Below are 23,607 nucleotides of genomic sequence, written 5' to 3' on the forward strand. Positions count from 1 at the left end.
TGTTAGCTTTAAGTTCTCTAAGGTTTTCCCTTTTACCATAAATCTCGCCTATGATTTGAGCTCCCCTCTATTTACTTGGTTTGCGTATTTACAAATGGAGCTGAGTTCCAACATATGGTTGAACAACATCTCCAGTCTGAAAAGGAACAGGGACACAAGATGTTTGGTGCTGTTTCCCTGCAGCACCCGCTAGGAAATGAAGCCTCCCCCACCTTCCCCGGCCAGAGCTCCTGTCATTAACATTCTCTGCACAGCACCTGGGACTCCTGGCAAGAGGATGTCTGCGGTTCTTCCTACCTCCCTGGAAATAATCTCTCCAACGGCTGGGCTAGAAGAATATAATGAGGTTTTCTTTTTAGCCTTTCCCTTCCTACTCTAACTAAACACAAGCAGTGGAATAAGATGTTTTGCAAGTTAAGGAAATCCTCAAGTCTGCTTAAAAGAGTTTTTGTATTAGAAAAACACCTACATTTTACTTACCACTAAAGCTATCCTGAATATCATTTTATTTCTGGTAAGATTCAAAAGGCATTGTGGATATCTCATTACAGACATTATTTATTTTACAGTTTCCTCTTTTGGGATATTTTTACAAAGTTTCTAGTTGTTTTGACTCTCTATGATTGAGAATTTACTGTTGCTTCCTGATTTTGTGTCATTTTATTATCAATTAAACATAGGAAAAGCCATTCATAACATTAAAAGTATATAGAGTTATACTTTCCTTTGGGATGAAAACAGAGGAAAAAATATTATTACAAATGTAACAGAATCAATATTTGGTTCCATTTAATTGTGAACAGACTCTTAGAAGCATAAGATTACAGAATTTTAGTGCTAGATAGGACTTGGGCAAGTCACTGGTATTTTATTATTAAGTGATCCCAAAGCAATATTTTTTGTTATTATCCTTTAGGGTGGATCTTCAGAAATGCTCCATCTGTATGGGTCATAGATTTATGAGTAATAGTCCATACCTAATATTTCTGCTGTCTCCAGGTGCCGCTCTGGAAACATCTGGGCAGTGAAAGTGAACACGGCTGGGGCTGTGAGCACCACAGAAAGGCCATGGGGCTGGGGAGAAATGACACACGGTGACTGATGTGTTTTCCCTGCATATTCTAGATATTATATTAAGCTACTTTACCCTGTACTCCGAGCAGTCAAGATTTGACAAATATATTTATGGAAATTGGGAGGAACATAAGATTTAATTAAAGAATTTATTAATATTAATCATTTTACCACCAATGGGTGATCCACATTGTAATCCTTTGCCTTATACGTCTTCACTAAACCCGAAATTGGGTAAGACATTCCATGGCTAGAAAAGAAAGAAAATCTTTATATTGACATACAGATGCTAAGATTCAAGTCAACAATACAAAGAAAAATCTCATGACAGAGCCCGTAACAGTCTCTGGACAGTATTATGATTTCACAGAGTTATATGTTCTGTTTTCTTGGATGTCAGGATATATTATGATGCACAGGATGTTTAGTGTATACATTAACAAAATCTCTGAAATGTTCAGATTCAAATGGTCAGAGAACTGTACGCCATTTAAAAGTATTGATCCAGAAGTAGCTCCCCAAACACTCTGGTTAACCTGATGATCTTGAAGAATGGAGAATTCACTTTGAAGTTTCTGTCATAAGCTCTGGGCATGTGTTTTGTTTTGCCTTGGCACCTCCTTGGCAATGTGCTCCTGCACCAGCTGACGATGTTGGGGGGAGTTTTGTGAGCCAAGATGTGCTGCATTTGATGACACGCAAGGTGGACCCACTAGTGATTTGTCCCACCAATAACACATAGATCCTTTCAAACATTTCATACTAATGGAGTCGAGCCATAAATGAGTATTCTAGCCTGAGAAGCTATGTTAAGCAGTTCTATTTGACTGATTTCTTGTGCCTGAATTCTACCTTAAGGATTATTTAGATTTAGTTGTCACCAAGAAAGGCCATCATGGTTTTTGTTTGCACTGAAGTTCTTTATATCCTCTTAAATTCTCAGTGAACAAATAGGGAAATATGATAGTTGGCTAGATGATTCAGAAGATAAACACTGTGACAAGTTAATATATTGAAAACGAAATGCTTTACACAATTAAAATGGTCGGTAAGTCTTAATGTGGGTTATTGGATGACTTTGTGGATATTCAGCAAAAGAGTCACATTTCATGGAAAGAAGTATTTTGGTGAGCTTGATGAATATCTATCCAACAGAAGGTGTTCCCTGCCCATCCTTCGTGAAGCAGATTGGAAGCTATTGGTTCTCTGAGTTGTTAGGTACTTTGAAATGTGATTTACTTCTCTTGGGCTCCATAGTGTTCAGAAAATTACTGCTTAGTGTGCTTTCATGATGTGAAAGGGTTCCTGAAGCTTTCAAAGGTAGCTTCCTAGCAATATTCAATATTTTAGGCTGACTGTTTTTAAAAGTTGTTTATGTTCTTTGTAGAAAATAAAAATTACCCATAATCCTTTTTCCTTCTAGTCATTTGATCCGTATATTTAATATATAATCATATGGTGCACATAGTTTTATACATTGCTTTTATCAATTAGTATTATTTGTAAACATTTTGTTATATAATTTTCTGTCTAAAATATTATTTTTAACAGTCTTATTTTATTCTTTTTTATTTTTTAAAATTTATATATATATATACATTTTTTTTTTTTTTTTTTTTGAGACAGAGTCTCACTTTGTTGCCTGAGCTAGAGTGAGTGCCATGGCATCAGCCTAGCTCACAGCAACCTCAAACTCCTGGGCTTAAGCGATCCTACTGCCTCAGCCTCCCGAGTAGCTGGGACTACAGCCATGTGCCACCATGCCCAGCTAATTTTTTTTCCATATATATATTTTAGTTGGTCAGATAATTTCTTTCTATTTTTAGTAGAGACGGGGTCTCTCTCTTGTTCAGGCTGGTCTTGAACTCCTGAGCTCAAGCAATCCATCCGCCTCGGCCTCCCAGAGTGCTAGGATTACAGGCGTGAGCCACTGCACCCGGCCTATTTATATATTTTTTATTATTTTATTCTTTAAGTACTGTACTTTAGTTAATCATTACCAACTGTTGAAATTTAAGTTGCTTCCCAGTTTTTCAATTATAAATAACACTTAGGTGTATATTCTTGTACATTCTTACAAGGAAATTCTTTGATCATATCAATGGGTATTTCTTTAGGCTAAGTTCCTAGAAGTGAATTAGTGGGCCAAAGGGTATAATATTTTTCTGGCTCTGGGTACATTTTGCTGACTTGCTTTTTGGAAAGGTGTTAACTAATTTATGCTCCCATGAGTGGCAGAGTCTGAGGATGACTATCTCGTTGCACTCCTCCTACCAAAGGACTGTTCTTAATTCTCAGTGTTCACTGGTTTTCAATTTTAAAGCAACATATCAATAAAGTTCTGATCAAAGAGATTAATTCTGGGCTATAGACAAACACTCTGATCCCTTTCTTTTTGTGAGCATTTAGGAGTAAGAAATCCTGCATTTGAGTATTAAAAATCCACAACATGTGGTGAGGATGTAGAGAAATCAGAACCCTCATCCACTGCTGGTGAGAATGTAAAATGGTGCGGATGCTGTGGAAAACAGTCTGGCAGTTTCTCAAAATGTAAACCAGAATCACCACATGACCCAGCAACTCCACTCTTATGTATATAACAAGAGAAATTAATACCTGGACACAAATGTTCATAGCAACATTATTCATAATAGCCAAAAAGCCTAACAACCCAAATGTCCATCAACTGATGAACAGATAAACACAGTGTGATATATCCATACAATGGAATTCTATTTGGCAGTGAAAAGGAATGAAGTAGTGATATGTAGATAAACCTTGGAAACCTTATGCTAAGAAAAACAAGCTAGACACAAAAGACCATATATTATATGATTCTGTTTACATGAAATGTCCAAAATGGGGAAATCTATAGAGATAGAAAGTAAATCAGTAAATCAGTAGTTGCTCAGTACTGGGGGAAGTGGAGGGATTGGTGAGTGACAGCTAGGGGCTATGGGATTTCTTTTTGGGATCATAAAATGTTAAAAAATTCCAGCCTGAGCAAGAGAGAAAACCTGTCTCTACAAAGAATAGAAAAATTAGCCAGGCATGGTGGCGCATGCCTGTAGTCCCAGCTACTCATGAAGATGAGGCAGGAGGATCACTTGAGACCAGGGGCTTGAGGTTGCAGTGAGCTATGCTGACATCACTGCACCCTAGGCTGGGCAACAGAGAGAGACCCTATCTCAAAAAAAAAAAAAAAAAGGTCAAAAATTGATTAATTGATTGTGGCCTGTCTATACAACTTTGTATATATACTAGAAATCATTGAACTATACATTTTAAATGTGTGAATTGTATAGTATGTGAATTATATCTTAAAAAGCTGTCATTAAAAAAATCCATGATCCAATAAACTGCATTTGAATTAAGAAAATATTTAGGGATCTAAAGTTAAATTTCTTCCTTCTACAGCATATTTAAATTTTACCACCTATCCTGAATTATAAACATTAAAAATTTTAAAGCAATAGCTTGAGTAAAGAAATAAAATCTCACATTCACTTACCACAGATGAACACCAGCATTTCCAAAGCCAATGCCAGCAAAAGCACTTGCCAAGTGCATATGAGACCTTGCTTCAAGATCATCAGGATTTCTGACAGCCCTGTGAATGATATAAACACCTAACAATAACACATCAACATTGGCATTTCCTATTGAGTAAAGAGTCGCCTTAAGGAAAGATCTGGAAAAACAGAAATGCTGCTCAGCAGGAAAAAAAATTAGGCAAGTTATTCAAATGATGCCTTGTCTTCTAAATCAAAACCAAAGGGAAGCATATTTTCTCATCAATGGTTTTAGCAAAGGCATAATAAATATGCTGTCAGGCTGCTCACGTGATATAAAAGGACCAGGGGAAGCAAAACACTGATCCTTGGATTGTGAGAGGTGCTCTAGGAAAGTGCCCGGAGACTCATTCTTCTTCTTCATTTGTCAATGACCTTGACAGCAGCTGTGAATGAGCGTAGAGTAAACTTATTCTCAAAATGCACCAAGCGAGACTGGCTTGCTGAAGTGACCCCTGTTGCCTGGGGCTACCTGCAGGCCAGACCCAACCAGGCCAGCTATCCTTGGTGACACTGCCTCAAATGCACCCACCCGCGGCCTCTTTTGGTGCCTCTGGGAGCTGCACATCTTTTCTTCCATTACTGTGGAAGTGGATATTATTGTAAGACACCCTTGCTTGCTCTGGGGTCCCCAATGCCACTTTGGAAAAGCAAATCCTCAAAGGCCCCTTTCAGATTCTGCTCAGCCTTCCTGTGCTCACTGTTTAGAAATCCTGCCCCAGGGAGGAAGTCTGAAGACTGCCGAGCAAACCCACTTCTCACTTTTTTTTTTTTTTTTTTGTGATTCTGTCGAGTAAGGGTTCCTGTTATGAAATAAAGGTGCCACAGCCTTTTTTCCTTTTATTTGGAATGTTTAGACATTCATACCTTCTTTGCAAAACCCAATGTTAGTTCCCAGCTCCCTGAATGACAAGGTGAAGCGGCAGATGATGGGGCTCTCAGCCTTTCCTCTGTGCACCATACTTGCTCACCTCCCACTGTGGCTCTCCAAGCCTCTGTCACTGCCAGACAAGCTGGCTCCCTGTGATCTGTGTCCATTTCTACCTGGTCAAATGTTGCTGTCCTTCACTGGGGTCTCCCACAGCCTGAAATCGTTCTGGGTCCCTCCCTGCTGCTCTACTAAAAAACGCAATTCCAAGGCCTCCCTAACCCCTGACCAGTGGAGCTTCTAGCTCAAGGCCAGAGCAGACACCATGTTCACGTCTAGGCCTAGCCTGCTTGTGCTCTGTCCTTCCCTTATGTGTGAATTCAAAAGTCAGTCCGACTTTGCATATGTCCTAACGTCGCAGGTATCAGCCTTCGTCTCTAAGAATATCTTTGCTCTCTCCGGAGCCTACTGCCATGTGCTCTCCCATAGCCTATGGCTAGAAATGCATGTATGTATGTATTAATATTCATAAATCTTTCACAACTTTTTAGTAATACTTTTACATTTTCTGCCTTTTATATTTCCTAGGACACTAATCTCACATTCTCTTCCACCAATTTCTTAAGTTTAGTTCAGGTGAGTTCACTCAGTGGATATGGACAGGGCCTTTGGACAGGGCCTGGGTGGGCACAGCCAACATCTGCCTGTGTGGTTCTCAGTTCCGCCCTGGGTAGCCAAATCTCAAGGGACCTCTCCCCTCATCCTAGCTTTGGTTTGAGGCTTTATGAACACACTTCCATTCATTCTATCTGCACCCTTAATAAATTAGGGACTCCTGTTTGTCCCCTGGCAGCCTTTGCCTTTTCAGACTGAAGGATCCAGTTTTCATCTGCTAGGTCCCCTGACCCCTCCAGAGGCTGCTGGTGTCTGGTGCTTCTGTAGGTCCATGGACTGATCTTCTGTCAAAAAGATCAGTGAATGGATATTGCTCGGGACATTTCAGGATCAGGCACTTTATGCTTCAGGTGAGGGCAAAACGTGGGTTTTCTGTTCCGTTTCTATCCCCTTTGGGGTGACGTACCTCTTCATATACTTAGCAACGATCCGCAGCGCATGGACGGCCCAGAGGTCGCTGATTGGGTTGCTGCCCTGGTACGCCGGCCGCATGATGGGATTTGAAGGGCAGGGGCTCCGCATGTGGTAGGGGAGGGCAGTGTATGACTCCAGAGCATGGCTAACATGAAATATTTGAAAGACACAGATTGAAAGTGTGGTCTTCCTCCTTCTCTCCATTAGGATTACAAACTGTCGTGGAAACGTTTGGTACTTGTTCTGCTGGGGATACGCTGTCTAATGCTGATGATCACAGTGCATTCCACCAGCCAGCCTCCCCTCTACGACAGTCATGGCTTATTATAGAAATTAATAGACTCAAGTTTATATTAACAGCACTACAGTGTTTTTGACCAGTATGTATAAGATCATATATGGCCTTTTCCAGTGTAAATAACTCATTTTGATGCAGAATTATTATACAGTTGAGCCACAAAAAAGCACTGACTCTAAGAAATGACTACCTTGTAGAACGTATTTACCATTTTATAACTTGCATTGATCAATTATCATATTACCAAAGGAGGGTCATAGTTAGACGAGACTCCTATTGAGAGCACAGTATAGTGGGTGAGAACACAGGCTTTGGGGTCAGCTGCCCAGATGTAAATCCTGGCACTGGACCTTCCTGCTGTGGCCCTGGCAGGAGGCACTACCCTTCCTGTGACTCTGGGACAGGGATAAATGACAGTCCTACTTCATGATGCAGCTGTGAAAATTCAATGACTTGACACATGTATTTAGAATAGTGCCTGGCACATTGAAAAGCTTATTATTCACTATTATTATTAATTCCTGGCCTGAAAAAAATCTGATGCTTTCTTCTTATGTACCTGAAACTCAGAGTTGGTGATTTCAAGAACTAAGCTTCAGAGCTGCCTGCACCTGCTGGCCTGCCACGGATTCTAGCTCATCAACCGCAGAAGATGAGAAGAGCCCTCACCATCCAGGTCAGTGAGGCAGTGGGAACACAATGTAACGCGAACTATGTTTTGCATGAGTTATAGTTTTCAGTCTTAGAATGGAGGATTTACTTTCTTCTACATGTGAGAAGCAGATAACTAGTTTTTGAACAAAGCATTAGAAAAATTTCTGAAAAGGTGTTGGTAGATGGATGCTATGGCTTTGTGGTTCTAAACAGGGAATGCATGAACAATGCAAGAATGAGGGTGTCCACATAGGAAGGACAGGGTGGCCTCTGAGTCAGCTGTGGTCCAGAGTGTGACCCTAGTCTTGCAGCACATCTAGATTGCATCTAGATTCTGAATCCGACAGCAGATCTGTTTCTCAAGGGCAGGCTCGCTGAGCTGAGCTTACAGAAACTATGTGGAAAGCCGGAAGCCAGATTATTGATTTACAATGAGAAGCGTAACTGTTGAGGAGGATAGACCCAGAGTCTCACGACGGCACCCTCTCTCCCTATGGTCAAGCCCAGGATGGCCAATTGATGGTCAGCATGCCCATGGAGTCCTAGCGAGGGGAACACCTCGAAGGTTTAATACACGGCTTGTCTGCCTTCAGAACAGGCCCCTGGGCCATGGGGGCAGACTCCTTGGGCCAGGTGTTTTCTCCCTTGGACATCACCTAGAAGAGCAACTGCCATTCTCCTTCCTTCTGAGCCCACTTTCCCCTTTGATTGACTGTGAAGTCTTCGGGCCTCTGAGTCATTCACCTAAAGTGATTGCTTTGGGCCATGATGTGTTTATTATACAGTTTACACTTAGGGAGGGTAATCTCATTTCCTTTATTTCCAGATTATTATGGGACAGCTCATCAAAATTCTAATGATATTGAACAGAAAGGAGTCTGACACGATTGTCTACAGTCTCTTGGCAGGCAGCATAACACAGTGAGGAAAGCAGACCACAGACTTGGACAGACCTGGATGTGAACCCTAACTCTGTCGCTGCCTGCCTGCATCAACTTCATTCGACAGGGACTGATTCAGCACCTGTGATGTGACAGTCACTGTGCCAAGAGGCAGGGATAGAGAGGTGAGTGTGACAGCCCTATTCTCACCAAGGTCACAGTGCAGTGGGGAGACGGGCACGTGTAGACAGAGTGTCTCAGAAACAATATGCAGGCCACCCCCGGGGCAAGAACAAAGGACAGATGGTCAGTTGTACTGAGGAGAGGGGCAAGGGGGGTCAGTAAAGGCTCTATCAAGGAGTGGATGCTCCCATGGAATTGAAAGATGAGTTCTCCAAGCAGATAAAGAACTGAGTGTTGGGGATATTTCAGGCCTTAAGGAGTTTGGCTTTTAGACAGTAGGTGTGGAAAGCCACTCAAGGACTCGTAAGGTAGCAAGGTATGTCTGTCTGTGTGTGTGTATGTGTGTGTGTGATGGTGAGATCACATTCCGGAAGCTTGTGGAGGCCAGTGTGGAGGACAGACAGAAGGACGATGGGAGGGAAGCATCGAGGCCAATAAGGAGACTACTGCAACAGTCTGGGCGAGAGCTGGGGCGGGACTGAGCTGAGGCAGGGCAATGAAGCTTGGGAATAGGGAGCAGATGGAAGAGAGACTGAAGCAGGACGAGAGAGAGGATCTGCAGGCCGGGAGTGGGCATGAGAGGAGGGAGAAGTTCATATTGAGTCCTGACACTTGCTGAGCTGGGGGACTCAGGAGGAGAAGCTGTGGGGTGTAGGAGGATGCAGTGAATTGGCAGATTTCATCAAATTTAAGATGCCATACATTACAAGATGCACCATTTTTAAAAATGTACCATTGAGGATAAAAATATACTGTCATGCCATAGACTTTAAGATATGTCCTGATTTCAGAAATGTTAAAATGTGGAAAAATGTTCATGTGCTTGTGGATGGACTAGGATAGCTCGGGGACACGCTGCATGTGAGGTGCACATGGGAACTCCGTGAGGCCCGGGGCCCAGGAGGGAGGTCTGTGGTGGAAATACTGATTAGGGGGCCGTCAGTATGTTGCATCTGAAGCCAAGAGAGCATGCAGTAAGACTGTAGGCAAGTTACCAAACATCTCAAACTGTTTTCTTTTTCAATAAGACAAAGGTCTTGTACTGCACAGCCCTGCGGTGAAGTGATGATGTGTGTCAGGTGGTGACACAGCGTGCATGGTCTGTGGGTGCCCTGGAGGTGTCAGCTCCCTTCCCTGCCCTCTCCTGTGGCGTGCAGCCTGGGGCGTTCCCTAGTTAGGGTGGCCCTAAAGGCAGGTGGTGTGCTCCTGAGACGCTGCATGCCAGCTCAAACTGCTCCTTTAGCTGCGTCCCTGTGGCCATGACTGTGGCTGGGGTGGTCCAGCCTGAATTGCAGGTTTGTGGCCCACACCTCCCCTCACCTAATCACCACCCTCTACAGCTTCAATGTTTTCATCTAGGAAAGGGGAGAATGACAGCCAAAGCCAGGGGTTGTGGGGTGTTAATCAACAAACGCTTAGCAAGTGCGTTGAGCAACAAAATACTGTACAGAGACCCAGTATGGAGCAAGCCCCTCTAAATGGCACTGGTACCTACCAAAGCACATCGAAGCCACTGTTGGCAACCAACCGTTCAGGCATGTGCAGGGTGTGCAGAGGGTCAATCAGTCCCAGTGTGGGTTTGATGGCTCTTGAAGCAATGCCTAGAACATGAGGATTTGTCATAGAGGCTAAGATAGGAGACTTTAGTTTTAAAAAATAAATAAATAATAATAAACAATAAAATAAAAATTAAATAACTAGGATAATAAATCACCCTGAAAATATAAAAATATGAGAAAAGATTCATTTTCATGTAGGGAGGCAGCAAGGAACGGTGGAAAAAGATTTGGAGTCGGAAGCCTGGGGCTTCAGTGCTGTGCTGGGGACGCCTCCTGCACGTTCCCAAGAGCCAAGTGTATGCAACTTTTCTCAACTCGTGGACGAGTGACATCATTGGCCATGGTGCAAGTATTTACACTACAGAAATTGGCAAACACTATAAATCAGGGCTTATTTGTTTATTATTAAATTCCAGAGAGCTGGTTTATTAGCACATCACTGCCGGTCCTTGCTCTGTAACTTACTTTGTGTCTTCAGGCAAGTCACTTAGCCTCTCTGAGTTCTCTGTAAGATTAGACTGTAATAATACAGGGCTTCCATCCCTCACAGGGCTGTTGCAGGGATCAAATAAGATAATATTACATAAAAGTGTTTTTAAAACTGTACGGTAGAATATAAGTGATGGCTACTATTATTGTCTTTTACAATGTCAAAGGATAATGTAATTTAATTTCAAAAAATGAAGTTACTATAAACATGCAGTTGAATGGCAATTTATTCTGCTACAAAGGCCTGAAAGCAGAAAACTGAGCCAGATTCAAGGACAGGGACATCTCTATCACGTTATCTCAGAGTCAGTGAGTGAGAAGAAAACAGCATAAAAATGACCAAGAAGACAGAAGCAGAACAGAAGTTACCTGGGAATAGGGCTGGAGGGATCAGCTGGGATGGAGCATGAGGGAACTTTCTAGAGTGATGGGAATGTTTTACATTTTGATTGGGTTGGTAGTTACATGGGCATATATATTTGTCAAACTAGATTCTTAAAATGAGTGCATTTTATTATATAAAAATCACATCTAAAATAAAATTGATTTGAAATGTAAAAAAGTTGTCAGAGAGAGGGAACACCTATTTATCATTGATACGCAGTCACTAACTTGGGCAGAAAATAGCCAACTAAGGTTCGTGGCACTTCAATATACTTTTGTAGGTAGTTCTCAAAAAGAAAGATTATTAGACTGCTTCACATTTTATATGTACTTCAAATAAGAAAGAAAATGTGCATATGTATATACCCTTTCCTTAACTCCATAACTCCTTGATTTTTAAATATTAGGATTAACGAGAAGGATATTGAAAGGTACGAGAGAGAATTTTAAAAAAATTATAGGCAAAGTTCTTACCGGTTTTTACTTTCAAGTGTTGATAGTCAAAAACGGCAACCCCGGTAGTTTCACTCCCAGTTCCTGTGGTAGTTGGAACTGGAACAAAATAATATTAATGCTAATAAAGCATCTAAATAAAGGTCAGTGGAGATATTTAATTCAGCCTTAGGAATAAAGAACAAAGTTAGAGAAGGAAGTTCTGTTGACCCTCTTGCTTGCCTGAAATATGTATCTGTATGAACATGTATGTAAGGCTAACGTGTGTGATGTCTGTGACTGCATTAATAGGCATGTGTGAGGTCTGTATCTGTATTAGCACACATGTATGTTCAACATATAGGTTGATGTCTGTGTCTACATTAATGTATATGCATGTTTAACATGTATCATGACTGTGTCTGCTGCCTGTGTGTGTTTAATGTGTGTGATGTCTCCATTAACATGCATCTGTACTTACTACGCATATGTGACCTCTGTACCTGTGTTAACATGCATGTATGACGTCCATGTCTGTATGAACACACATGCCTGTTTAGCATGCCTATGTGTTTACTATGTATGATGTCTGTTTCTGCATGAACATGTGTGTTTGATGTGTATGGTGTCTGTGTCTGCATTAACATGTTTGTGTGTTTAATGTATGTGTGATTTCTCTGTGTTAAGCATTTATGATGTCTGTGCCTGTGCTGACATATATGTATGTCCTTCATACATACATGTGATGTCTGTGTCCGTATTCCCAGCGATGAGCTCTGGGAACCTCGGGCTCCTCTAGTGCCAGAACTTAAGCAGCTGCAGCGGGGTATTCAAAGGCAGGCTGCTCGGCACCTCCAGGAACAAAACTCATACATGCTTGCCGTCTTTAAAAGACATCTTTATTCCCTCTTGGCAGCAAGCACAGGAACACTCTGCCTTTGCTGGGCTCTGTGGTTTTGTAGTTCTGTCAAGTTTCTAAACTTTACTAATCATCCCTCTGTGTGATGCTGACACGGTTTCACCAGAGGGTTCCATTTGCCAGACGCCAATTACGCTGCTCCCCGCTGCTCCCCATTCACGGCAAAGCAGCTCATCTGCCGTCACAATGCGCTTCACAGTTGGGTGGGGGGGTGGAGAGAATAACACTTTAAACTGAGGATACTTCCCAGGTACCAGTTAGTGCATTTTAGCTCTAAAACTTTAAATAGTAATATGTTAGCAGCCCTAAAAATGGGAGAAAAGAAAAGACCAGAAAACCCCAGGGTTCCCTGTGGAAACAAACAAGCTGTTCTGATTTGAATTTCTATGTCTGTGCCCTGGGCAGCCACACAGCAGATGTCCCAAGGGCAATGTGGCCATGCTGGCCACATGTCTCAGGGAAAAGACAAAGCCTGAGGTCAGCCGAAGAGCCATTATGTGGAAGAAAGGGTTGAGTCATCACCAGAAAAATAACAGCCAATGTTCTCCTTGAAGTCCACAGGGGCTTGCAAAATGGGACAAAGCAGAGGGGTTTAGAGGACAAACCTGCCAACAGAGGGATCTAATCATTCGTAAACGGTGACCCTCATCCTCTTCCACATGGTGACCCCATAGCTTAGATCTGCAAACTTTCCTACCACTGACCCAAATTGTCTCTAACAAATTCTGATAATGAAGATCAGAATTTTAAAATGAATGAATTGCTATCTATTTTGATTTCTAAACAAGGCATTGATTTGAAATGTACAAATCAGAAAGCTTTAGAAACATATATGCTAAAAGGACTGGCTTGCATCTCTCCTAAGGCCTTTAGCCAACTGCAAAATAAAACAAAGAAATAAACAGTCTTTACCTGCAATTAGAGGCTTAAGAGGCACAGACACAGGCTTTCCCTTCCCAATGGGGGCGTTGACATAATCTAGGAAGTCAGAGTGAGGGCTGGACGCATACAGGTTAGCAGCTTTACATGTGTCCATGGTGGAGCCGCCTCCCACAGCAACGTAGGCATCAAAAGCTCCCTTTTTGGCAAATTCAATAGCTTCCTTGAAGCTTGGAGAAGGGAAAATAAAGACCATTATGTCATATTTTCAGAAATAAATTACCATGCCATCAAATAAGGCCTGGGGCAAGTTTTAATCCATAGGGATGTATTGGCTTCTGCTTAAAGGAAATGACAACAGCAATATAAGAATACCTTGTATCTGTTGGTTCTACCCTCACATTGTCATAAACCTGAAAGCGGATGCCATTCTTCACTAGGGAATCCATAACTGCTTGGACGGGAGGGAGCTGGGAGAGGTTCTTGTCTGTCATCAGGCAAACATTTTTAGCACCCATGTTTTGTAGGTCCTACAAAAAATTATAAGTTAGACTTGATTGCATTAGAACTGTAATAAACTCTTCTGGCAAACTTAACATGGTACATTTTAAAAAATAAAAGACTCGATTGTCATCAGTTAGCACTTGTTTTACAGGATATGTAAAATTTACGGTAGGAGACTGGAGACATCTCAAATACTTGCCATGCCCACTTCCTTTGTAACTCCTGCTCCATATCTAATATTTGAAACAGCCATCTGAAAAAAACAAACAAACAAAAAGATTTAGGTGTAGGGTGTATTAAAGAGTTGATCACTCCATTTCCAAAGCTCTAAAATGATTCCTCATTGTCTAGAGCACTAAGTACATAGTCCTTAGCATGGTCTTCAGGGTCATCCCTGCTCTAGCCTCAGATGCACCACACTTGGCTCCAGTCACATTGGACTGACTTGTCTTTTCCCAAATACATCATGAACTTTCAGTTGTTCCCTCAGCTTCAAATGCCTGCCTTCCCCACCTCCACACTACATTGACTCTTAAATTTCTCACTTTCTGAGTTAAAAGTTGTTATCTTCCCTGTGTATTTTTTCTTTTCACTCACTCATGCAGCTCTCCAACTCCCCCCAACCATGTATCCATCCATCCTCCCACCCTGCCAATGCTGCTGACTGTCTGCTGTGTTCCAGGCCCAGTGCTAGGCTCTGGCCTAATGCTCACAGGTGAGAGAAGAGCTTTTATACTGATGGTTGATGGGTCTCCTTTGGCCTGAAGACATGTTTCATTGTATCCATGTTATGTTTAAATTTCTTTTTCTGAATGGACTTATAACTCTTAAAAATCAGGATGAAAAAAATCCAATGTGACCATCTCAATTTCATTCTCTCTTGAGCAACCTGGCGACCCTGGCACTGCATTCCCACGTGGCAGCAGCCAGGTGGGGATGTGTGGAGCCACAGCCTCCACCTGTGGCCTGTGCTCTCAGGGAGCTCAGCACCCGCCTCCCAGAATGAATTGTACCTTTACTCTTGCTTCAACAGATTTCTCTGACCTCTTTTGGGATTGTTACAATTACAAAATTAAAGATTTAACATATAACATATATAAGTTGGAGAAGTTGTAGAATTGAGAATTTATCCTATTTTCATGGCTGTACAGAAAGACAGTATTTTAGACATTTTTCAGAAGTTCTCAGAAGATTTATATTCCATTATTCTAACAAGGTACTTTGTTAAATAGGCAAAATAGAGATTATTAAACATTAATTAATAACAGATTAAAAATGAAATAATAATTTATTAGCAAAATACTCTAGTTTTATTTTTTCAGGTCATTTATGAAAGAAAGAATGGATTGATTAAAACTACCTCAAAGGCATAATCTGTTGTTTTCCCAGAAGGTGAAAGTCCAGGAGCTAAAAATGTAAAAATTAACATCAGAGTAGGCCTCAGAAATAAAGCACACATATTGTTATTTGATAGTAAAATCCAGCAGTAAACATAAGCATTTCCTTTGAAGTCTTATGTAAAATATATTTTGCAGGTTTCACCTGTATCAAATTATATAAAATCAATACTTGCATTTTAAGATAGAATGCTAATTTGAGGCTAACTTAGTGAAGATAAAATATTTTCTCCCTTGAAATTAAAATATATGTTGGAAAACATAATGTATAAAAATCCTCTAGGAAAAAAAAATTGCCTGGAGTCTAGAGTTGGATTATTGTTAGAGAATAACCATTAGCAAATTCATTAGAGGCCTGCTCACACTTTTTATTGCAACTGTTATAATTTGTGTGAACCAATTTTTTTTTAATAAGGATAACTTATCACAGTAAGATATTTATGTTTCTCAAACTTATACAAAATTTAGTATTCTTGGTAAAATTTAATAAAGATTTTTATAAACTGCTATTTCTTTGCAAAGTATCAGGTTTTAATTATGATAAAAATAATTTTCTGTCATATTGGAACAAGAAGGACCTCATTAATAATTTTTATCCTTGTTTTTATCTACTTATTTATGTTAGTCCTTGTCAGTTATATGATAAAATCTATGGAACAATTTTCACTTTTTTTTTTTTTTTTTAAGAAAAAGAGACCGGAACTAGATAACAGTCTACGTTGGGCTCTTTGAAAGCAAGTGCACCCTTTATGAAAACTCAAATATCTTTGATTCCTCTTGGCTTCAAAGAAATAATATATTAGTCCTATTACTAAGATTTAGATATAGACACAAATATGATCCTAGAAAACAATGAGGTTATCTTTCTCTAAATTATTAATTTTATTCCCCCAGTAGGAAATTTCTGATTCTTTGTGGAAACCAACTAGAGTTAGAGAAAACTAACTGACGATAAAATTCTGCATATGTTCAGAAGCCTTAAAAGCTGGGCATGCTTCTGCCTGGTAGATGGCGGTCAGTGGCCGGGAAGTCCCTAGGCTTGTCCTAAAGGGTGAATTATTCCTCAGAGAGGAGAGAGCCCTCGGCTAGTTACGCCTTCTGTTCTACTCCTCACTGGGCTTCTCTGAGGGTTTCTGCTCAGGATCCTGTAAGTTCAGACCCCACCCCTTTCCATCCCTTGCCTTGCTGTTTAGTTTTGACCTTCGAAGAGACAAAAATCAGCTTTTGTGTCTGTAATTCATGTGACATCCTAAGGACATCCTAAAGCTACATGGAGCTTCCTGCTGCTCTCTGGACTATGGAGTTTGGAGAGTTTGGTAATGATTAAGACATTTGTGGCAAATGAAACATGTCTTTATTCTTAAGAGATGGAATATTAGTTTAAAAATTGATACAAGCAAGCATTTTCTTTCTAGGAACCATCTTGTTCTTTAGTCTCTTTCTTTTAGAGATGTCTCAGAACAATCTAAAGACTTCATCTTGATTAATTCTGTTTGATGAACTCAGACATTCTTAAAATCCTATCTGTGCACTTTTAGCTTTCGCAAAGAATTGTATTTAAAATAGAAAAGCATTATAAATGACACTGAGTGTATATTTGAGCCAAACCTGTAACTAGCAGCTTACATTCAGCTAACAATGCATAGAGCTACATATGACCAATCTCGTAGTGAACAGGTAAGCATTTCATCAACCTCCATCTCACTTGCCTTGGTTTTCTTGCTTTACAATTTGCCCAAATGGATATAAGTGCCAACTGTAGAAACCAAAACTGTGGCTAGTTTAAAAAACACAAAAGTATTACCTTGGGAGTAAGTATGAGAATGAGTTGGGCACTGGCATCTAGGGAAAAGAAAAGAAAGAAAGAAAGAAAGAAAGAATAAAAAAATGTAAAGTGAGAGTGGAAACCCCAAAATGAGAAGCTGTAAATTAAGTAACTCACATTGCACTCTGAGATGCTATCAAACTGGTGGTTATTGGCAGACACTGTACGATAGAAAACCCCCCAGAAATCACGACGGACAAAGAGTTGACTCAGAGCCTTTCCAGAGCTGTAAGATTATTTTACCACGAACTCATTTATTCAGGCAGTGCCTACGAAATGCCTGCGGGCGGCTGCGGTAAGCACTCCGGAGGGACACCCAGGTTTAAGATGGGGTCCCCGATTTCCATGAGGCCCAGCTCTTACTGGGTTAGGGGCCTTGACCAAACTGACCCAAGGTTCACTGTGCCCGTGCGCCTCTCCTCAGCCCCCCACGCTGGGAATGCGCCTTGTCCCAGTGTCTCCGAGGCGTTTTCCTTCAGACAGGCTCCAGCCGCGAGCCCGGGGCAGCCTTCCCTGGTCCCCGGCTCGTCCCGCCCCTTCCCCGCCCGGCCCCGCGGACGCGCCTTGCTCGCCGGGGCCCCGCTTCTCAGTCCGCTTCTCTACAGTGTCCACGTCCTCCTTCTGGAAACTTTCCCGGCCCTGGCTTCCGTCTCCCTTTCCTGTCCTGGTCGTCTCCTATTTCCTGGACCGTCCCTTCTCTGGCTTCTCTTTCTCCTGCTCGCTGATGCGGGGGGCGGGGGGTGTCGGGACAAGCTTTTCAGTTGCTTTGGGGGGCCCAGGGGACCCTGTCAGTAGCGGGGTCTCGGTGGATACCGCGTGCGTAACTCCTTCCTCCCCTCCTCCCCGCCAAAAATTCAAATTTGGAATTAAAACATCCGACGCGGAAGACGGGGTCAGGAAGGAAAAGGGTTGATCCTCAATAGCCGTGCAGATCTCAAAAATTCGCAGAATTGTGAAGTCAAACCGATCCGAGGCGCGGGAGGCAGCGATCCCGTGGGCCAAGGCTGCCACCTAGCGGCCCCGCCGCGCAGGGCTCCCGCGCGGGAGAGGAAAGCGGCAAGGCCACGCCCGCTGCTCCACAGGTGGCCTTTACTTTCGAGAACGTTCCCTGCTCTGCGCCCTCCAAGGACAAGACAGGAGAGGCAAAGGGGAGAAAAATACCCAAACTCAAAGCTTTCTAGCGCGAATGCTCCTGGGAGCATATGCTCCTCCCACCCCGCTTCTCTTATTTATTTTTTTATTTTTATTTATTTCTTGACAGTTTTCATAACTCAAGCTCTGAGACCACCTCAATGACTCATTTCCACCCCTGACTTGCGGTCTGTCTCCTGTGCCCTCGTGCCTTCTCAGGCCAGCCATCTGTCTGTGTTTCCTAGTCCCCACCCGCTCCATCCTCCTCAGTATGTTTTGGAGCCTCCCGCCTGAACCCTTCCCCCTCCCGCGCCCTCTGGCCTGCTCACCCCGTGCTCCCCTCCTGGCCCGCGTTTGTTGGCTCCACTTCTCGCCGCGCACACGTTCCTCGGCCCCCGAAATCAGGCTGCTGCGCCTGCAAGTCCCAGCCTCCCGGCTGTTCCTCACCTCTCGGACCCCAGCGCCTGCCCCAGCAGCACCGAGCGCCGCGAGCCACCCCTCCGCGGGCGGGGACTCTTTCCTTGGTGTCCGGGACTGCCCGCTTGCCTGGCTTCCCTCCAGCTCCTCTTTCTCCGGCTCCTTTTCCACTCTGCCATTCCTAAATGTTGGGTTCTGTCCAGGGCTGGCTTCAGCCCTTCTGACCCTTCTTCCTCCCTCACCCTTTGTAGCCCACCTGTTTCTTCACCCGCATCCACCCCCTTCTCTAAGGACCCTTGCTGTCCCCTGGTTCCTGGTGTCATCTCTCATCTGCGTTACTACCAAAAGTTCCTAACTGGCTTCCCGAGGCCCCCGCGTTGTGCTTCTATTCCCCTCACTGTGGTGGTGGCGGGGTTTGTTTCCAGTGATGTCCCTCCCTTGTTTAAAGCTGCTCCAAAGGCTCCCAGAGCTCTTACAGAAGATTCTGACCTGGCCTCTCCACCCTGCATCTAGCTCCATCTTGGGCTAGAGCTCCTGGAAAATTATTAATAACTTTGTTTTTTTCCTTGAATGAGCCACAATCTCTCTCTCTCTCTCTCTCCTCCAGAACTCTGCCCTTGTATTTTCCTTTGTCTGGAACATACTTTCCTTCCCTCTTCTGGAATAACTGCTGTTCTTTCCCATCAGGGGCAGTCTTCCCTGAGGCTGGAGGTCCCAGGTAGACACCCCTTCTCTGCGATCATAGTACCGTGCCTCCCTCCCTATTAAAACTGTTACCACACTGTGTTGCTGGTGCGGTTTTCCTGTTTCTATCTGCCTCTGGATTGTAAATTTAGTGACACCAAGGCAAGATTTACCCTTTCTCACAACTTTATTTGTAGTGGCTAGCACAGTGCTGGGCACAACGTAATTAATCAATCAGTAATCAGTACTGATTAAATGAATAAGTAAATGAATGTAAACTTTTTTTTTTTTTTTTTTTTTTGAGACAGAGTCTCACTCTGTTGCCCGGGCTAGAGTGAGTGCCGTGGTGTCAGCCTAGCTCACAGCAACCTCAAACTCCTGGGCTCAAGCGATCCTCCTGCCTCAGCCTCCTGAGTAGCTGGGACTACAGGCATGTGCCACCATGCCCGGCTAATTTTTTCTTTATATATTTTTAGTTGTCCAGATAATTTATTTCTATTTTTTAGTAGAGACGGGGTCTCGCTCAGGCTGGTCTTGAACTCCTGACCTCGAGCGATCCACCCACCTCGGCCTCCCAGAGTGCTAGGATTACAGGCGTGAGCCACCGCGCCCGGCAAATGTAGACATTTTTATCCCCCTGACCGTCTTCTCTCTTTTCCTGGTGTGCCAACATAGAGAGCCTGAACTGGGGTGGGGAGAATAGGCTGTGGGCTCCCCACCTTCTTAGGATGGCCTGAAACCACTGAAGGGCTTCTCTGGACTCCCGAGGAAGGAAGTCTTCCTTTTCTCTCCTGCGTCATCAGAATTCCCCTCCATGTTAGATGTTACCTGTCTGCATCTAGCATATTTTTAGCCTATCCATAAGCATATTTCCCCCATATTACATTACAAAACCAGAAACCTCTTGTCCCTCTTTCCTCTCTTGTTCCTGCTCCTACCTCTCTCCCCTACTGATGACCATACCCACTCTTCCCATTTCTATTCTCCCATACTCTCTGAAACCTCCTGCAATCAGCTTTCACCCCTGACTCTAAAATGACAAACTTCCCAGCTCACTAATGTCCTCTGTCTGGTGAGTTCCCTGCTAAGTTCTCAGTTCAGTCCTCACCTTACTCGACCTATAAGCAACATCCTCCTGTTCCTCTCCTCCCCTGGAAACATATTCTTCCCTGGCTTCCAGAACACCACTCTCGGTTTTCTTCCTGCTGCATTGGCTGCTCCTGAACTCGTTTCTTTTCATGCTCTTGACTCTGACCCCTGGAGGATTCAGGCTTCAGCCAGTGGACCCTTCTCTTCTCTCTCTACACTCACTCCCTAGTGACCTCCCCTGGTCTCATGGCTTTTTTATTTTTATTTTTCGAGACAGAGTCTCATTCTGTCACCTGGGCTTGAGTGCCATGGTGGCATCAGCCTAGCTCACAGCAACCTCCAACTCCTGACCTCAAGGGATCCTCCTGCCTCAGCCTCCCAGAGTGCTAGGATTACAGGCATGAGCCACTGCGCCTGGCCAGTCTCGTGGCTTTGAATACTTTTTATGTGGATGACTTTATCACATGTATTTTTCCGGCTTGGGCCTCTCTCCTGAACTCCAGATTCAACTACCTACTCGACATCTCCACTTGGGTGTCTATGAGGTGTCTCCCATTTTCCATGTTACAGACTGAGCTCCTGGTCTTCCCCATCCCAGCTTAATGGTGATTTCATCCTTCCAATTGTTCAGTCCAGAAAACCAGGTCATCCCTGGCCCCCTCCCCATCTGCCTCAGTCTCTTGTTCTGAAACCCCACTGGGCGTGCTCCACCTCTGCATACCTTTCCCAGGAGCTACGTGGTTTGCTCCCTCCCTCCGTGGCCTTTCTGCAGCAGTTACCTTCTCAGCGAATGTTGTGGGCTCCTGAAGACAAGATCCTAATCCCGGGAACCTGTGACTGTTACACTATATGGTAAGAGGGACTTTGCAAGTGTGATTAAGGCTCTTGAGACGTGGAGATTATCCTGGAGTATCTGGGCCCTAGATGCAATCATAGGTGTCCTTATATAATAGTATTATAGGAAGGCAGAGGGAGATTTGACAGAGACAGCAGAAACGTGACCACTGAAGCAAGATGTGGCGCTGTTGGCTGCGAAGATGGAGGAAAAGGCCGCAAGCTAAGGAATGCAAGCTACAGCTATAAGCAAATGAATTCTCTAGAGCCTTCAAGCCCCCAGAGGGACTGTGGCCCTGCTCACACCTTGATTTCAGTTTCGTAAAACTAATTTTGGCCTCTGACCTCCAGAACTGTAAGAGAATAAATGTGAGTTGTTTTAAGCCAAGTTCGTGGTAATTTGTAGGAAACTAACATGGTGAGTGCTGCTCTGACCAGCTCTAAAATTGCATCCCTTTCTCAACATCCCACCTCCCTTTATTTTCTCTTTAATACCTGTCAACAGCTAACGTACTTTAAATTTTACTAACTAGTCTGTCCCCCATGCCCCACGCAGGCAGGTAAGCACCATGATGGCTTGGTTAGGCTGTTCTGGTCCCTGCTGTGCCCCAGGGAGGAAAACACAGCCAGATAAAGGGAGGCTGTACACCTGTGGACAGTGTGACTCCCTCCCTCCAGGGCTTTCCCCCACCTCTCTGGCCAGGCCCTGCCTTGCCTGTGTCTCTCAGTACTGGTTCTTGTCCCTCCACTCAGCTGCCTGGCAGTGCACCTGCTTTGTGGAGTGAGTGGTGATCGGAGGCTGGAGTGCATGCCATGTCCAAAGGAGGTGGCTGTCATCTCACCTCAGCCCCAGCTCACTTTCTCTGGATGAAGTGTGTGCCCAATGATGCCATTTTCCAATTTTCCAAGATTTTTATCTGAAACCTCCCACTTTTTAAATGTTTACCCTATTAGAAAAATAAACCCGTGCAGAAGAAAGCACCATTTTGCTGCGCCTGCTATGGCGGTGCGGCTCCCCGGGAGTTCACCCCTCAGCCCTTTCCTTCTGGGTCTACAGTTTGCCGAGGCCTTTGCTTCCACAGGTTTCAACTGTCCTATACACACTGTGAATCCCCAACTCGCTCTTGAGCTCCAGAACAACACTTTCAATTACCTACTGAGGGTCTTCACGGGGATATGCCAGAAGCACGTTCAACTCAAAAGTGCCCACGACTGCAGTGACCATCTTCTGCCCAGAGCTAACCCTCCTACAGTCCCTACCTTGGTGAATGGCCCACCGTTTACCTGATGCCCCAGCCAGAAATCTCAACTCCTTCCTCTGTGTCACTAATCAGATACAAAATCCTGTGGATTCTAACCAAGTCCTCAACAGTTCTATCTGCCCCTTGTACCAGCTGCCTCTCCTTGGCGCCTGAAGCCATTACCTTTAAGCTGGAGCACTACAATGAATCCTCATCCTTCTCTTCACTTCACGCTGCCGCCAGAATGTGCTAACATAATTCTAATCTTGCCACAACTCCCTTCTTATGCAACCATTCCAAAAACTTTGTGTGACACTGGTTCCATGGGATATGAATAGTGTTGCACGATAAAAAGAGTTCTATGATGACACAGGCTTAAAATCAAGAATTTGAACACAGCTAAACTTTTTCCTTCTGCAGAATTTCTTGGAGTCCTTCCTGTTCTAATGTATATCTCGACTTTCCAAGAGGGCAATACAGCTATTAAGTAGTTTCCCAAACTTATTTGGCCATGGCATTCTTTTATCATGAGGCATTTCAAGGTATTAGTGTTTCATGATGAGAAATATTGCCTCAATAGCTTTCCACTATCTACAGGACACAATTCAAATTCCTTAGCATAGGCCTGAGAACAAGGACTGTGAGGCCAGAGTACAAGTTCAAATTATGACTGTGCAGTTTGCTTAACTGTGTGACACTGGACAAATTATTCTTCATGCCTTAATCTATGAGGAAAATGATACCGTATGTCACAGCATTGTTGTGAGGGTTAGAGTTACTATTACTTAATAGTGTATGCAAAGTGTGCAGAACGGTACGTGGCACATGGTGTTAGCTATTTTCTTATTCATGATCTTTCACCAGCTATCTTCTCCTTCTTCACCTCCTAGGAAGGTAGGTCCAGACTTGACTTTTAGATCCTGGAACTACATCTCTCCATCTGTGGTGTGGCTCTTCCCTCTGCCTGAAATTAATCTCCCGTGCCTCTCCTTTCCCCCTTTCCGTTTTTCCAGACCTACTTGTGCACTTGCACAAGCAACTAGTCGTCAGGTGACTATTATGTACCTGGCATTTCTGGAGAGGCATCCAGGGATGTCATAGCATTGAACACCTGGACTGTCTGCACCTGCCAGGCAGAGTGACTCCTTGTGATTTCTCACATCTATTTTTCCCTTCTACCCCCGTCTGTTGCCTTGGAACAGGC

The 23,607-nt window shown here is 43.5% G+C and overlaps 1 protein-coding gene across 6 annotated transcripts in view; it reads right to left on the bottom strand.

Annotated features, from left to right (window-relative positions):
* ADHFE1 (alcohol dehydrogenase iron containing 1) overlaps positions 1-23,607 on the bottom strand; it is a 33,631-nt gene that overhangs the window by 9,487 nt on the left and 537 nt on the right. The window contains exons 1-12 of one of the 6 annotated variants that reach the window (XM_045560575.1): positions 18,468-18,572; positions 16,987-17,024; positions 15,146-15,192; positions 13,985-14,038; positions 13,657-13,811; positions 13,315-13,511; positions 11,526-11,603; positions 10,115-10,220; positions 6,596-6,748; positions 4,586-4,684; positions 1,246-1,324; positions 978-1,074 (exon numbers count right to left, since the gene is read on the bottom strand). In XM_045560575.1, coding sequence (XP_045416531.1) covers positions 978-1,074; positions 1,246-1,324; positions 4,586-4,684; positions 6,596-6,748; positions 10,115-10,220; positions 11,526-11,603; positions 13,315-13,511; positions 13,657-13,811; positions 13,985-14,038 — 1,018 coding nt within the window. In that variant the 5' untranslated portion in view covers positions 15,146-15,192; positions 16,987-17,024; positions 18,468-18,572. The other 5 variants (XM_045560570.1, XM_045560572.1, XM_045560573.1 and 2 more) reach the window with 5 other exon arrangements.

This window comes from Lemur catta, chromosome 9 (genome assembly GCF_020740605.2).
Source record: "Lemur catta isolate mLemCat1 chromosome 9, mLemCat1.pri, whole genome shotgun sequence".
NCBI lineage: Eukaryota > Metazoa > Chordata > Mammalia > Primates > Lemuridae > Lemur > Lemur catta.